General features: G+C 38.2%; 1 protein-coding gene and 1 pseudogene across 3 annotated transcripts in view; both read right to left on the bottom strand.

The window, feature by feature from the left end:
- Positions 1-15,316, bottom strand: part of IQGAP2 (IQ motif containing GTPase activating protein 2) — a 295,353-nt gene that overhangs the window by 44,489 nt on the left and 235,548 nt on the right. For all 3 annotated transcript variants that reach the window (XM_072736972.1, XM_025998283.2, XM_025998284.2), the window contains 3 exons: positions 5,652-5,735; positions 4,420-4,491; positions 2,317-2,386 (listed from right to left, as the gene is read on the bottom strand). In XM_072736972.1, the coding sequence (XP_072593073.1) occupies positions 2,317-2,386; positions 4,420-4,491; positions 5,652-5,735 (226 nt within the window). The remainder of the gene's footprint in view (positions 1-2,316; positions 2,387-4,419; positions 4,492-5,651; positions 5,736-15,316) is intronic.
- Positions 2,902-3,336, bottom strand: LOC112919554 (single-stranded DNA-binding protein, mitochondrial pseudogene; annotated as a pseudogene).

Genomic DNA, 15,316 nt, shown 5'->3' on the forward strand with positions numbered 1-15,316 from the left:
AAAAAAAGATTTTTATTTATTCATGAGAGATACACAGAGAAACGCAGAGACACAGGCAGAGGGAGAAGCAGGTTCCATGCAGGGAACCCGACGTGGGACTCAATCTTGGGACTCTAGGATGATGCTTTGAGCCAAAGGCAGATGCTCAACCACTGAGTCACCCAGGTGCCCCTTCACCTGGACTTTTAAATTAGGATTTCTTTTGTCTTTGTCATTTAAAAAAATGTAAAGGGGCACCTGCGTGGCTCAGTTGGTTAAGCACCCAACCTTGGTTTTGGCTCAGGTCAGGATCTTAGGGTCATGAGATTGAGCCCTACATGAGGCTTGGTGCTCAGTGTAGACTCTGCTTGAGATTCTCTCTTTCTCCTTCTCCTTCTGCCCCTTTCCCCTTTCATGTTCTTTCTCTCTCAAATAAATAAAAATCTTTAAAAAAAATGTAAGCAAGTGAAAAGCATCACCACAACTACCCACAAAAACATGTTACCAAGAATGAAATGAAAAGCAGCCTGTGCTCATTTAGAAAATTTATTCTTAAATTGTCTTTCAGGAGTAAAGGCAGTAGAAAACCTGTTTTAGTGTGTTAGGGCTCAGAAAAGAAAATCCCTATTTAGCCATCTTGTAAAACACTGGAAGGTATCCACCAACTGAGAGATGAACTTCATTAACTCAACAACGGAGAAGTGTGGCCCTGAAAAGACTGGCTGGCCTTTCTTTGCTTAGCTGGCACAGGGAATTCTGGAATCCAGTGGAATGGTGGATTAGCCAACAGATTCTGTGGGCTGCAGGTACAAACTGCTCTCTCAATCTTCTTGAGGCTTTTCCTCAATAAGTAACAGAGAATACCTTTCTGGAGCCATAAACTTCACTCCAAAACTTAGACTTTAGACAGTAAAGGGCACTCACTAAACTACTTCCTAGGTACTGTGCTGGTTACGTTACTGAACTTTTACTTCCTCCAAAGTATAAAAATAAGAAACAAGGCAGAGTCAGACACAGCATAAGGGCCATTTTCATTACTATGATGTGCAAATCATGATTTTTTTTTTACCCTCTCAAAACTAATTCTGAGTGACCTAAGCAAAATATTTTAAAAATTTGTGCAATACTACTATCAGCAAGTTCTTAATCTATCACATGTTCTTGCAATAATAAGAATGTTAAAAATTCAGCATATAAAAAAAGATCTTGATTATGTAAAGGACAGAAAAACATACAAAGTTGGGATTGCAAACAGTGCAAAATGTGAATGTTGTTTGAGTGATTTTTATTTTATTTAGCTGTTTTTAAACTTTCTACAAATGGTATATATTAGTATTATAATAAAAAATATTTTAAAAACTGGAAAGTCTAGAATGAAATTATAGGAAGATGTTCATAGTTATCTTTGGGAGATGAGTTTTTTCCTTCTTATTCATGTCTCCAAAATTTCTCATGTGAACATGTTTTATTCTTAAAATGAGGGAACAAAATCATAGGCCAACAAAACAAATTAAATAGTTCAAATATAAGCTTATCTTCTGGCTAACTCTTTTGCATTAGATTTCTGACTCTAGCTCAAATTTAATATAAAAATATCAGCATTTATGCCAACTCTATTCTTTGTGAAGAAATCATATCCACTCTACCTACCCCTTCTGTATAAGAGGAAGTCCCTCTTCCTGCCATTCATGTTCCTTCGTGTGCCAGTTCAGAACCTGGGGTCTGAGCTAGTCACAATCTATTGGAAACAATGGACAACTTCTATTCCTGGAGCAGCCTCTGAAGTGACTAAGATGTTTTTATTTTTGCTTATTTATAAGGAATCCATACTTTGTTTCAAGATGATCTCCAGTTAGTGATGGCTTGACTTAACGATTTTTTTACTTCATGAAGGTGCAAATGCCATACACATGCAGTAGAAGAGTACTCTGAAGTTTCAGTTTGCATCTTTTCCCAGGCTGGGATCATGCCATAGGATGGTCTCTTCTGATGCTGAGTGGCAGCAGTGAGCCACAGCTCCCTGTCAGCCATGTGATCCTGAGGGTAAACAACCCATACACTCATAGCCATTTTGTTTTTCACTTTCAGTACAGTATTCGATAAATAACAGAAGCGATTCAACTCTTTGCTATAAAATAGGCTTTGTGTTAGATGATTTGACCAACTGTAGGATAATGGGAGTGCTCTGAGCACATTTAGGGCAAGCCAGGCTAAGCTATGATGTTCTGTAGATTAGGTGTATTAAGTGCATTTTGACTTTGGATATTGTCAACTTACGATGGGTGTATTAGGACGTAACCTTATTGTTAGTGGAGGAAGATCTGTACTCCTACTTACCCAATGTTTTGTAGTCATCTCTAGCTTTGTTTGCTCTCAGTAGTGACTGTATTTTCACAATTTCATTTTTCTGCAAAAGAATGAGACCAGTCATGATCTTCCTAAAACCCAACTATTTTCCACAACTGTAGAATTCAGAACTACTTAAAAACTGACAATATTTAAAAATGGACATGATTTAGGGACACCTGGCTGACTCTGGTGGTGGAATATGTGACTTTTGATCTCAGGGGTGTAAGTTCAAGCCCCATCTTGGGTGTAGAAATTTCTTAAAAATAAAAATTTTCATTGTATATAAAAAATATTTTAATTCTTGTCCTTACGAACTATAAAGACTATACATGATTTGGAAATGAGACTGTACCAAACAATGGCCAAAGAATAACTGTCTACTCTATGCCTTGTCTTTGGTCACTCAGAATTTTCTTTTATTTACTTTATTTTAGAGAGATACAGAAAGAGTGAATGGGGAGGGGCAGAGAGAAAGAGGATCTCAAGCAGACTTTGCTGAGTGTGGAGCCTGACACAGGGATCGATCCCACAACACTGAGATCATGACCTGAGTTGAAATCAAGAGTTGGATGCTCAACCAACTGAGCTGCCCAGGTGCCACTGGTCACTCAGAATTATGTTATCAGCTATTATTGTTGTTGCTTGTCACCTCATGTTATTTTTATCTGTGTATTCACCATAATCTCCTTTCCCTTCCACATAAATTCAGGATCTCTTTTACACATAACAATACACCACATCTCTGATGCCTGGTTGGAATACCAATGTTCTGTGCCATGTTGTCTTCTGACTGACCATCACTCTCCCCTGACCACCATATGTCATTATTTGCTAGAGAAGATACTGTGACTGCGTTTTTCCCTTCCACTGTCTCATGATGGGGTCCTGATCCATTTGCCCAAGTAGCTGCACATGGTTCAGAGATCTTTCAAGAACCAAGCCTCTTGCTATTTCAGACTCACATCTTACAAACTGATGAAATGCCTGTAATATATGTCCTTGAAACATGGCTTCTACTGGTTTTTCCTACAAGCTAGTCTTTGGTCTTCTAGTGAAGGATTTGAGGCTTCCTCCCTCCCTCCTTCCCTCCCTCACTGGATGCTCTCTAAAATACAATCTTAAGAAAAAAAAAAAAGAATGAAAACTATTTAGAACTGACAGTATTTGGATGGGGTGCATTCAATGTTTATTTTTTCCATTTTCTTTGAAAAGAAAGGGTCAGAAAACTTAGCTAAAAGTATCGACAAGATTATATGGGACTGTTTATAAAGAGATCTAAGAGGGAAAAGAATTTTATTTATTTCCTTTTTTGGGGGAAAGTAATTTTAGCCTCAAATTTAGATGATTCAATCTCTAATTTAAGATTGAATCAATTTAAAGATCCTAAAAAAATTCTTCCTGTGGTCTTCTATTTAAGTTTATCAGTTAGCAGTTAGAAAAACTTTATAAGCAGTGTTGGAAAATACTTGTCTGGAATCTTTTCTCTTCAACATTACTAGCCCACATCCATTTCTTCTCACACATTTCTATGCAGCCCTGACTAGTGAAGTCTCACTCTTAACATGAGTTCTGAATTAAAAAAAAGTAAGCCTCCCAATATTATCACATTGAGTTCTTAAGACCTGTTGTTTCCTCTTATTGTACATTTCCACCATTTAGCTCTGAAGTTGTTTTTTAAAAATATGTAAGGTTACTGATGTTTGGCTTGCAACTGTCCATCCAATTAAGTGACATTGATGTTTTAGAACTTGAGCCAAAGGCAGTTGGGGAGACATGAAAATATCATTTAACCCAAATAAAAGCTTTGGTGTGTGTCTTAGGACAAAGGAAGCAAGTGTGTGAAAATATTTAGGAAAGAAGACATTTCATTTTCTCTTCCTGAACTGACAAAATATTCTATTTAATGCAAAGACTAGATAGGAACGAACACCGTGCAGCCAGCATATACAATACACCAATAGCCTTCCACTCGGGTTCTCTTCTAAAAATATTTCCACCATTTAATAAAAATCATTCAATGCTAACATTCAACAAAGCATTCATTCAATTCATCCTCAGTCAGGGTGAAAATCTACTTGGCATGTCTCTTACATGATCTCTGAAATACTGTAGTCGTGAAAGGTAATTCCTCCGTGTTGTTATCATCCGGAACCAGGACTGAATCTAAAAATGAGTTAAACAGAGAAATCAAGGCATTACCAAACAACCTTTAATATCTTTTCATGCAGTCTTTCTAAAGATAATATTGATAGTATGATAAAAAAGTAAATATTAGCATCCCACCAGATAATTAACATCCTAAGTCTCATCTTCATCTTCTATTTCTTTCATTGCTTTTTCTCTTGGGGGTTCAAAGCATTTTATACCTTATGGTGGGGAAGGTAATGTAGCTTTGTGCCATTCTGCTTTCGTCTCAGTAAATAAAAACCAAGAGGGCAGACATTTTGCTGAGCATTGCAATAGGTCAGGGAATCAAAAACTAAGTCCCAGGTTTCTTCCACCATCCTTTAAAGGCATCCGGTATCCTTTAAGTCTTTACAGGGAAACATGTCTAGAATTCTCATGAGGGACCAACTGGCACCTACAGTGTCCCAAGGCAACAGGCATGTGTTCCATGGTGAGTGCAGTACATCACTAAGGAGCACAATGGGTCTAGATGATGTCATTCTCTGTCTTCACAGTTTAGAGGTCTTAGGAATTAATCTCATGTCATTCCAATCTCTGTCCAGCCCTACTATTCCGACTCTAATCTGGATTTCCACATTGTCTGCAAGTTTGTTTCTGGGCAGTCCTCTGGTTTCCAGAACTGAGGAGTGGGCACCCTGGCGCCTTTTCATTTTCTAAACTCACAGCCATCAGACTGGGTCGAGAGCTAGGTTAGACCTGCTTGACCCCCACCCCCACCCCCCACCCCGAGGTCCTAACTTAGTTCTACTTCCTCTTGTTACTGGCTTTGCATTTGCCTAACAACTAAGGTTAAGTTTGAGCACTGTAAATATTATTAGTGAATACGATAAGAGGATGCTGTTTTCCCCTAGAGCTTAAGGATCAATTTGGACTTGGTAGAGAAAGAGCATTCACTGGTTATGAAATAGCTGCATATTTGATTCTCAAAACCACACAAAGGACCTGAGCCAGGTACAGTGTTTTAACAGCTTTGAAGATGATCAGCTACGTGAGTAATGGATGTGGGACTCAAACCTGGGACTTATTTCTGACTTCAAGACTCCTATGTACCCTTTCCATTCTCTGTCTTCCAGGAGCAAAACTAAAATTGAAGGGAAAGGTGTAAGTCAAGCACTAAGGTAGGAAGGGGTGTTTACCTTCACAATGGAATTGGTATTGTCAACGAACATTTGCCGCCTGCATGAATATGCTTTCCGCTGTTTGTATCCCTTCCAAAAAGCCTGTGGAAAAGAGCAAGTTACAAAATTCCTTTTGTGCAACAGTTTACTGCTTGATTTTAGAAAGCACAGGAACAGAGTATGTCTCGGGAGACACTGTGTTGGGCTACTGTCTGGGGCCCTTTCTTCCAAATCCCCCGTGGACACCACTGCTGATGGGTGGACATGTACTGAGCAGAATGCTCCAGCTCACAGCTGAGGCTTGTCTCAAACTTGGGAAAGCACAGTTAGCAGGTTGAAGCTCAGTCTCCTGTTTGAAAGCTTAATTTATCAAGGCTCTGGGTGGCAAAAAGTAATAATAAAATGGAATTGCCCTGAAACAAACAGATGAACTGAGTACTGTTATCATGTGGTAACAACATCAGATGTCTCAAAATAATGACTAATAAGGATCTTTACTCCAGCAAGTGACCCGCCACGGTCCAGATCAAAAAGGAAGATCAATGCTCGACTAATTTATATCTGGATCCCTGAAAATAAGAGTGTTGTGACTGGCCATTTATTAGCTATTTCAAGATAAAGTTTAATGATGCTTCGTCAACAAAGCTTTATTAGTTTATCACCACTAAAGAGAACTTTTATAGGCAACATTTACAAAAACTAGAAACAAATGGGTATCTTTAGAATGATTAAATACAAAATTATTTTAAGTTTGTTCCAATTTTTTTGAGAATCTTTTTTATTGAAACATAGCTTTGTAACTCACTTAAATTCCCTGGTTTTGTTTTCAAATTAGAAATGAAATATGAGTTTCTTGTTAAAAAGGACAAATTCCAAAAAATCAAATTATGTTTATAAATTTCATGTCTACATATATCAATTTTCTTGATAAAGAAGGTAGGTAGAACTTTTTTTTTTTTTTTTAAAGATTTTATTTATTTATTCTTGAGAGAGAGAGAGAGAGAGAGAGAGCGCGCCAGAGATACAGGCAGAGGGAGAAGCAGGCTCCATGCTGGGAGCCTGATTTGGGACTCGATCCCTGGTCTCCAGGATCACACCCCGAGCCAAAGGCAGGCGCTAAACCAGAGAGTCACCCGGACTGCCCAAACCTTTTCTTTTAAAAAAGGGTATGTAGAATTTTATTATCATCTAAAAACATGTTCTGTAGTGATTCAAAACAGTCAGTATGGTAAAAAAGTGATCAACTGAGCACCGGTCCCAGACTTCTCCTCTCAATTCAATCCCTAGAAATGACAAAATATTTTAAAAAATACTTTCAATTTTGAAATAATTCGAGACTCAAAGGGAACTCCAAAAATAATAGAGTTCCATGTAACCTTCACCCAGCTTTCCCTAATGTAACATCTCACAAATAGGCTTTTAAAGCAATTCACTACAGTGTTAGCAAAGAAAGCTTAAGGATCAACTCTGAGGGATCCTAGAAGAGAGAAGGCAGTTGGAATTGGACTTAAAGAGGGAATCACAGAACCAACATCTACAAAAATGTAAGAACATCTACAAACAATGTGGGATGGCTCTACGCTTGAAGGAGCCTTAAGTGGCAGGATAACTGGGAAAGTTGTTACCTTATCCAGTTGTCAAGCAGTGAATAAAAAAGCAGAGATGGGTGAGTGAGGTTCAAGGAAAGTACAAAGGAATACAGCCTTTTTGAGGGAATTTAGCAATATCAGATTTAAGATTATTTTTTTACCTACTGTTTCAAATTTTCTTTGTATCTAGCCTAAGAAAAGCACCAGTAGAGTAGAACTCTACATAAGGGTTTTATGTTCTATATCTTGTTCTATAAGAAGATCTCCAAGATATAATGCAAGGAAAAAAAGGAATTTGTAGTTTGCCAACTATGATATGACTTGTTAACAAAAAAAGAAAGATATAAAACAACAACATATATTTTTCTATGTAAAGAATCTGTACTCAATGCCTATTGTATGATATATTAGGATGTAACAGAGAAAAAGTGTAAAAATGTGCCTATGTACCTACCCCTACTTTGACCTAGCTACTTTCCAAAAGAACTATTAATTTTTTGTTATGTATTCTCTGAAGTGGGCAAACAATGGGGTGTGAATACACATTCTATTCTTGTAAACAACCTTTTACACACATTATTATGTATTTTATATGGGTGCTTCCATCAAGGTGTTAATAGACAGGGGGGACACCTGGGTGGCTCAGTGGTTAAGCATCTGCTTTTGGCTCAGGGCGTGATCCCGGAGTCCTGGGATCGAGTCTTGCATCAGGCTCCCAGCATGGAGCCTGCTTCTCTCTCTGCCTGTGTCTCTGCCTCTCTCTGTGTGTCTCTCATGAATAAATAAATCTTTAAAAATAAAAATAAAAAAAAATAGGGGATTACTGGCTCAAAAGTTGGTATTTATTTTTATTTTAATTCATTTTTATTTTTTAAGAGATTTTACTTATTTATTCATGAGAGGCAGAGAGAGAGAGAGAGGGAGAGAGAGAGAGAGAGAGGCAGAGACACAGGTAGAGGGAGAAGCAGGCTCCATTCAGGGAGCCCAATGCAGGATTCAATCCCGGGTCTCCAGGGCCACACCCTGGGCTGAAGGCGGCGCTAAACCACTGAGCCACCGGGCTGCCCCTATTTATTTACTTATTTTAAAAAAGATTTTATTTATTTGACACACACACAGAAGGTGAGTGAGCGAGAGCACAAGCAGGGGGAGTGCCAGGCAGGCGGAGAGGGAGAAACAGACTCCCCACTGAGCAGGGAGCCCAATGCCAGGGCTCAAGTCCAGGACTCTGGGATCATGACCCAAGCCAAAGGCAGATGCTTTAACTGACTGAGCCATCTCGCCACCCCAATAATTGATATTTAAAATGAGTAGTTACTGTCAAATTGCCCTCCAAAAAGTGTAGGACAGACATTTCTTTCCCCAGGGTTTCACTGAACTAACAAAAATGAAAAAGATTGAGAATATCTAAGCTGACCGCTTCATTTTTATACTTTACTCTCCAGCAAAGTATAGAAACCTTACCTTCCTATACATACAAACCTTACCCTACCCCATTTATAATATAATTGTATATTACCTATATACATATTGAGAATCATATAACAAGTTTTATAATTTTTACTTCACTTGTCAAACATAATTAAAGAAATTCAAGAGTAGAAGGAAAACGTGTTTACTCACAATTTTACTCTTTCATTGTTTTTTCCTTCCGGGTTTTCCAAAATTCTTTTATCATTTGCTTTTTGGTTTAGAGAACTTTCTTTCCTATTCTTTTAGGGCAGGTATGCTATTGACAAGTTCTCTTAATTTTTCTCTTCATCTAACAAAGTCTTCACTTCCCCTTCATTCCTAAAGAATATTTTTGGTGGATAACGAATACTGTGTCGGACAGTTCTTTCCTTTCAATGTTGTAAGAAATTTTGGGCCATTCTTCCTCATTTCCATAGGCCCTTATCTTCTGTCATGAGAACTGTTTTACAGATAAGTTGTCGTCCCTATCTCATTGCTTTAAAGATTAAAAAAAAATTATTTTTTTCAGAAGTGTGTGATGCATCTTTGGGTACATTTCTTTAAGTTTATCCTCTTTGGGGTTTACTCAACTTCTTGAATCTGTGGTTCTGTGTCTTTGATCACACACAGGAACTTTTGAGACATTTAGTCCAGGGCTTTTTCAGTACTTTCCCTTTCTCTTCACCTCTGAAACTGACACAAACATTAAATCTTTTGTTATGGTCCCACAGATGCCTTGAGGCTCTGTTCATTGGTTTTTCCATCTTTTCTCTCTGTTGCTCAGATCTAGTAGTTTCTATAATTCTATTCTCTAGTTCACTAATTTGGTCCTTTGTTCTCTCCATTTTGCTGTTAAGTCCATCCATTGAGTTTTTTCTTTTTTAATTTTTTATTTATTTATGATAGTCACAGAGAGAGAGAGAGAGAGAGAGAGAGAGAGAGAGAGAGAGGCAGAGACATAGGCAGAGGGAGAAGCAGGCTCCATGCACCGGGTCTCCAGGATCGTGCCCTGGGCCAAAGGCAGGCGCCAAACCGCTGCACCACCCAGGGATCCCTATTGAGTTTTTTTATATCTTGTTCTATCTCTTAGTTCCAAAATTTGTTGTTGTTTTTTTTTTTTACTATCTTCTAGTTCTTTGCCAAGGCTTTATTTTTTCCATTGTGTGAAGTGTTTATTGCCATATTTTATGGCAGCTTTAAAACATTGTCTGATAATATCTCTGTCATCTGTATTGGTATTTATTAATTGTCTTTTACAATTTACAGTTTGCTTGGTTCTTGAAATGTTTATTATCGATTGAAAGGTGGACAAATTCAACATTATGTGGTGACTAATAAGACTCTGGATCTTATTTATTCTGTTTTAGGTGGCTTTCCCTGACATTGTTCTGGCAAGGGAAGGGGGTGGTGATGCTGCCTCATTACTGGCAAGTAGGGGTGGAAGTTCAGGTTCTCCACCTGGCCTCTATTGATGCCTGAGATGGGGGCTGCTTATTAGTGCTGAATGGAGGGGCTGGGAGCTCTACCCCTAAGGCTGGGCCGATTCTACTCTGCCTGGGAGGGAGGGCATTGGTGCTGTGTTACTACTCCTCACGTGTCCTCCACTGGTAGCAGAAAGCTTTGTGGCAGGTGGCCTCATTACTATTGGCTTGTGATCAAAGTCCACACTCTCCACCTGCCTCCTCTGACACCACCCAGCAAGGAAAGGAAGGGCTGCCACATTACTGTTTTTGTGAGCATGGAAGTTCAGGTTCTGGGGAGCTGGGTACCTTGTTAGGGTCTACCAGGGTGAAATGCCAGGGTCTCAACTTTGTGGCATGAGTGGTGTGTGTGTGTGTGTGTGGGGGGGGTCACAGGTTTTTTTTTTTTTTCTGTGCTGTTTGGCTAGAGTTAGAGTGGTTATAATCTAAAAGTTTTGTCTTTCTGGGGTACACCTTTCTTGGTCCTTTGGCTACAAAGAAAAGGCTTTTGTTGGGAGTTTCTGCCTGCATTTTTGTGTTGCCAGCCTCTGCAGCAACAAGTCTGAGATACATAAAGCTAAAAGAAAATCACAGAACTCACCTCCATGTCCTTCTTGGGTCTCAAGCTTCCCAAGATAATCTACCTTTCCTCTCTCCATTTTTCATAGTGCTATGTTTGTTTACATATAATGTCTGGGGCTTTTAGCCGTACTTAGAGGAAAGAATAGGGAAAAGTAGCTGTGTTCTGTATTCCCAGAAGTGGGAGTCAAGCCCAAATAGTTTTTAAGTAGCCAATGTTTTAGAGTTTCCTATACTATTAAGGTCATATGAATTTATTCCTTGATAGATTACAAGATTTAAAAAAATCAGAAATGTAAAAAGTAGGTATGTTTCAAGAGAGCCACCTGAAAAGCTATTAAAACTAAGTTCTTCCAGGTGATTAGTTTTAAAATGAACATATATACTTGATTAATTTTCTGCATGTGAAAAACAACACAATAGAAAAAAGATGACATTCATGATAGCAAAAAATAACGGAGTTAACTTTAGAAATAGGAATAAATTTAATGCTATACAGTGAGAAAGATAAATAAACGGAGAGATATACTGATTACGGAACTGGAAAATTCATTATTGTAAAGATGCCAATCCCCTGAATAAACTAAAATCTCCATGTAATTATTACAGAAAATTCAGGAAAGGGTCTGGAACTTTATCAGCTGCCTTTGCACTACTGAAACAAGCACATGTTTTTCTCCTTTAAGCTATTGGGTTGATAACGACTTACATAAGAAGGTAAATTATTGACATTTTAAAACTGGATTTAGCTTCACAGTACTTCTCAAAATTTAACATGTATACAAATCATCACAGGGTCTTTTTAAAATGCAGATTTGAACTGAGAGGGTCTGAGTGGGGCTTCCAGGTAATAACAGTGCTGGTATATGCTTTACACTTCAAGTAATAAAGATCTAAGCAAAGATAAAGGATTTTTAATTGATGGCCCATTTAGAAAAAGTCACCAGGGGATCTGTCAGTGTGGCATTTCTGAAAGATGGGAAAAACTTCTCTGATGTCATCAACAATTGCTTGCAAAGTGGTCCAATGGTGCTAGAGAGACCAGGGGAAGTGGACCCTAATTGTGGGTTAATGGAATCTTTTTTTTTTTTTTTAAAGATTTTATTTGAGAGAGAGAGAAGGGGGGGGGGGGTAGCAGGCTCCTTGCTGAGCAGGGGGCCTGTCATGGGACTTGATCCCAGGATCCTGAGATCATGACCTGAGCCACCCAGGTGCCCCAGGTTAATGGATTCCATGGCAAGCTACTAGTAACATTCATTGTGATGGGTCTCAGTGGTGCTTATGTTTTTGTGGGTTAACACTTTGAAAGCACAGAAATCTAAATAAATAAATATATAAAATATATCCCATTTCTGAATCCAAACTGAAATGCTTAAGTTCTTACTTCTGCTTTTCTCGAATCATCTCAACTCTAGAAAAACTATTAATCTTATTAGCTCAGAGTCACCAACCTTCTGGATAATCTGTCATAGTGAAGGCTGATGTATTACTGATGCATTCTTGCACTGGGAGAATGAACCCATTTGTCCAATATTTACTGTTTTTTAAAATACTAAGGATTCAATACTCAACAACTGGATTTTCTTTGAGATTTCATTTTGTATTTCATCTCTTTATTGATAATGTAGATTTTTCTGGAATTGTTCTGTACTTATGAATATTTTTATTGTAACCTTCTCAACCAAAGCAACTTTGCTAGGTATAGAATTTTTGGTCAACAGAATACTATATGCCTCTTATTTGTCAAAATTACACGTTCTTTTACAGTTTGTAAGCTTTGGCTCTACCAGGACTGGCTTTTTCTTATTCTGTGCAAATAGAACTACTGTGCTAGGCCATGAGATTGCAGGCTTTTCTAATTAGAGTCTGTTTATTAAAAACAATTTTGGGTATATAGTTGGGAGAAAGGAGTTATTGATGAAAAAGCAAAAGGAAACAAAATTCTAAACCATTAAAGCCATTCACAAGAAGCTTTCTGCAGACAATTAGAGACAGAAGGTGTTTACAGAAGTGTCCATCTTCTCTAGTATAAGAACTTGTGGGAAAATTTATAATAGCCATCTTTTTGTTACATTTTCTTTTTTCTTTCCATAAATATATTTTCTGTGTAATGCTTCTTTAACAAAGGAGCCTTTCAAAATATCTAGACCTCAAAGGTTATTGCTCTGTTTTACAGATTTTACAATTGTCAATCTCTAGAAAATGTGGCTTGCTAAATTGGTTGCCTTGTTTGGTAACTTGGCAACCAGGACAATAATATTCAAATTACCAACCCCAATTCCTGAAGCACAAATCCTCGTGTGATCTCTTAGCCAAGAAAGCCCTAAACATTTATCTCTTTTCCTTCTTAGCTTAAAGGTGGACAATCCATTGATCTTCTAGAGTAGTTGCTTACATTAAAACAACGTGATGAAGGATTGTCACATCAGGTCACCCCCTTCCTCCCCACCTGCAGACTCTGCCGCTGCTCTGGACAATCTGCAAGTTGCTTCAGAGGAGCTAGTTGTTTCTCTTTCTTTGAGGGGAAGCTTGTGGCACTCTCTGATGTTCAATAATTCATTGCTTCCATGATTCCCAGGACTACGTTTGGGTGTTTGTCACTATTATGTTTCTTCCTAAGAAGTGGCATTCCAGCTTTCCTCAGTTCCAAGAAAAAGAAATACCAAGCTATCTACTTTTTCCCCATTCAGTTTTGCCGATCTTCTCCTGTGTCACACCAACGATCTCGATGTTGTCCTCAGCATCTGTCCTTGGCGCCATCATTTCTTCATTACTAACACTACTGAGCAACATCAGGGCCACAAACCGTGCTAGTCTGTCATGTGAATTATCCAGCTTCATTCTCACAACTCAGCCACAAAATGAGTATGAAAATGCAAGTGCGTTTTAAATCGATTCTTTTCCTCAACTTTTTGTGAGTGTTTTCTCGAGCTGACCACATGTTGCAGTTATTCTGAGCGTTTGTTGGACATTTTGCAATTGTGAGTTCTTTACATTCTACAATGTCACTATTTCTCTTCCTCTTTTTATTTATCAGTTATCTTTGAATGTTTTGTCTTGTTTCACTGAGCCCATCTTTTGTTTAGTTCCTTGAAAGCATGAAAGAGTTTCAGCATAAAAATTTGTCTGTCTCCTGGAGTAAGAGTGTCCCTAAATGTTAGTTTACTTAATTTATATTTACATCTTATATTTACTTATTTTTTTGAAATAACATATTCCTTTTAGTTTGAGATTATTTTCTGGCTCACCCATTTGTAAATGTTATCAGAGTCTTCTTACTGTTCAAAAATAACATGGCTTTTTCCCTCTCACTGCTTTTAAGAGATTCTATGTCTCTGGGCCATGAGAGACAAATCATATGAATGACAGTGAATTTCTCAGGAGACACCTTGGGTACCTTCTGATTGGTTCCAAAGTACTTGAGGCAGAGGACTGGCTAATGATGCCATATATTCTCTGTACTCCTATTCAGTTCCTTGGGAGGAGACTGAGAGTGGTGGAACTGTGATGTGGCTGGCTTCAGCATGGGAGCCGTCTCTCTGAATTTGTTAAGACTACTGCGTCTGGAACTGATTCAGCCAGCTAGGAAGGTTGAGCTGGTTTATGGAGTCAAAGTCCTCACATTTCAGATCATGCCCCTCATTCAGGGTGAATTGGCCATATTGACTAGAAGATGAGAGTAGCATAATACCCTTTGGTTCATGGTCATCTGGTTTTGTGGGTCAGCAAATTTCTGCTGAATCCATATTCATTTCCAGTCTATAGCTTGCCTCTATACCTCTTGCCTTCCTCATTAGAATACCATCAGAGGAGTAGGAAAAAAACCCCCAAAACAAAAAAGAAGGCAGGGTGACTTCACATTTCTATGGTTTCTTCTTTCATCCTACTGCCTCTGCTGAGATGAAGGAAAAAGGCTCCAGATGATTGCTACTACTCTTTCCCCAAGCCCTCTCACGACTTCGGTCCTAGGTCCTAATAACAGATGGATTTTATACCTGTGTGCTCCAAAAAGGTCCTCCAAATAAAACATTGCTCTATGTCCTGAGACTGGGCAGTTCAAGGTTGGCTCAAATTGTGTCAGGTTGGCTGACACTCTTTAATTCTGTATAAAATTAGAGCCTTAGCATCAGTGTAGAGGTTCTATCTTTAGGCTTTTTTTTTTTTTTCCCACTTTCTGTATGTTTTGCCTGCCATGTGTTTAAAGAAGAAATAAAGTGGAAAACTTACTGGTTCAGCTAAGAAATATTCATTGTCAGGCTTATGGGAGAATTTTCTTCTTAAAATTAATCATTTCTGCCTTTAACATCTTAAGCTCTGAACAAATTCAAATATTTAAGTATCTATCATACATAAGATATAACAATACAAAAATTTGAAAAACTTATTTTCTGCCCTGGATGATATAGTTAGGTGAGGAAAGCAGGTAAGAACACCAATGATCACAAAAGAGGAATCTCCAACTTAAAAGCTTCCAATTTGGGAAATTTTTTAGTTATTGGCCAATGCAAAAACCCACCAAGTGCTGTTCATCAATAACGGTATCACTTTGGTGCACAAAAAGAAGACATACCACCTTTTGGAAGTCAACACAGTGGTTGGTAGA

This window comes from Vulpes vulpes, chromosome 14 (assembly GCF_048418805.1).
Source record: "Vulpes vulpes isolate BD-2025 chromosome 14, VulVul3, whole genome shotgun sequence".
Lineage (NCBI taxonomy): Eukaryota > Metazoa > Chordata > Mammalia > Carnivora > Canidae > Vulpes > Vulpes vulpes.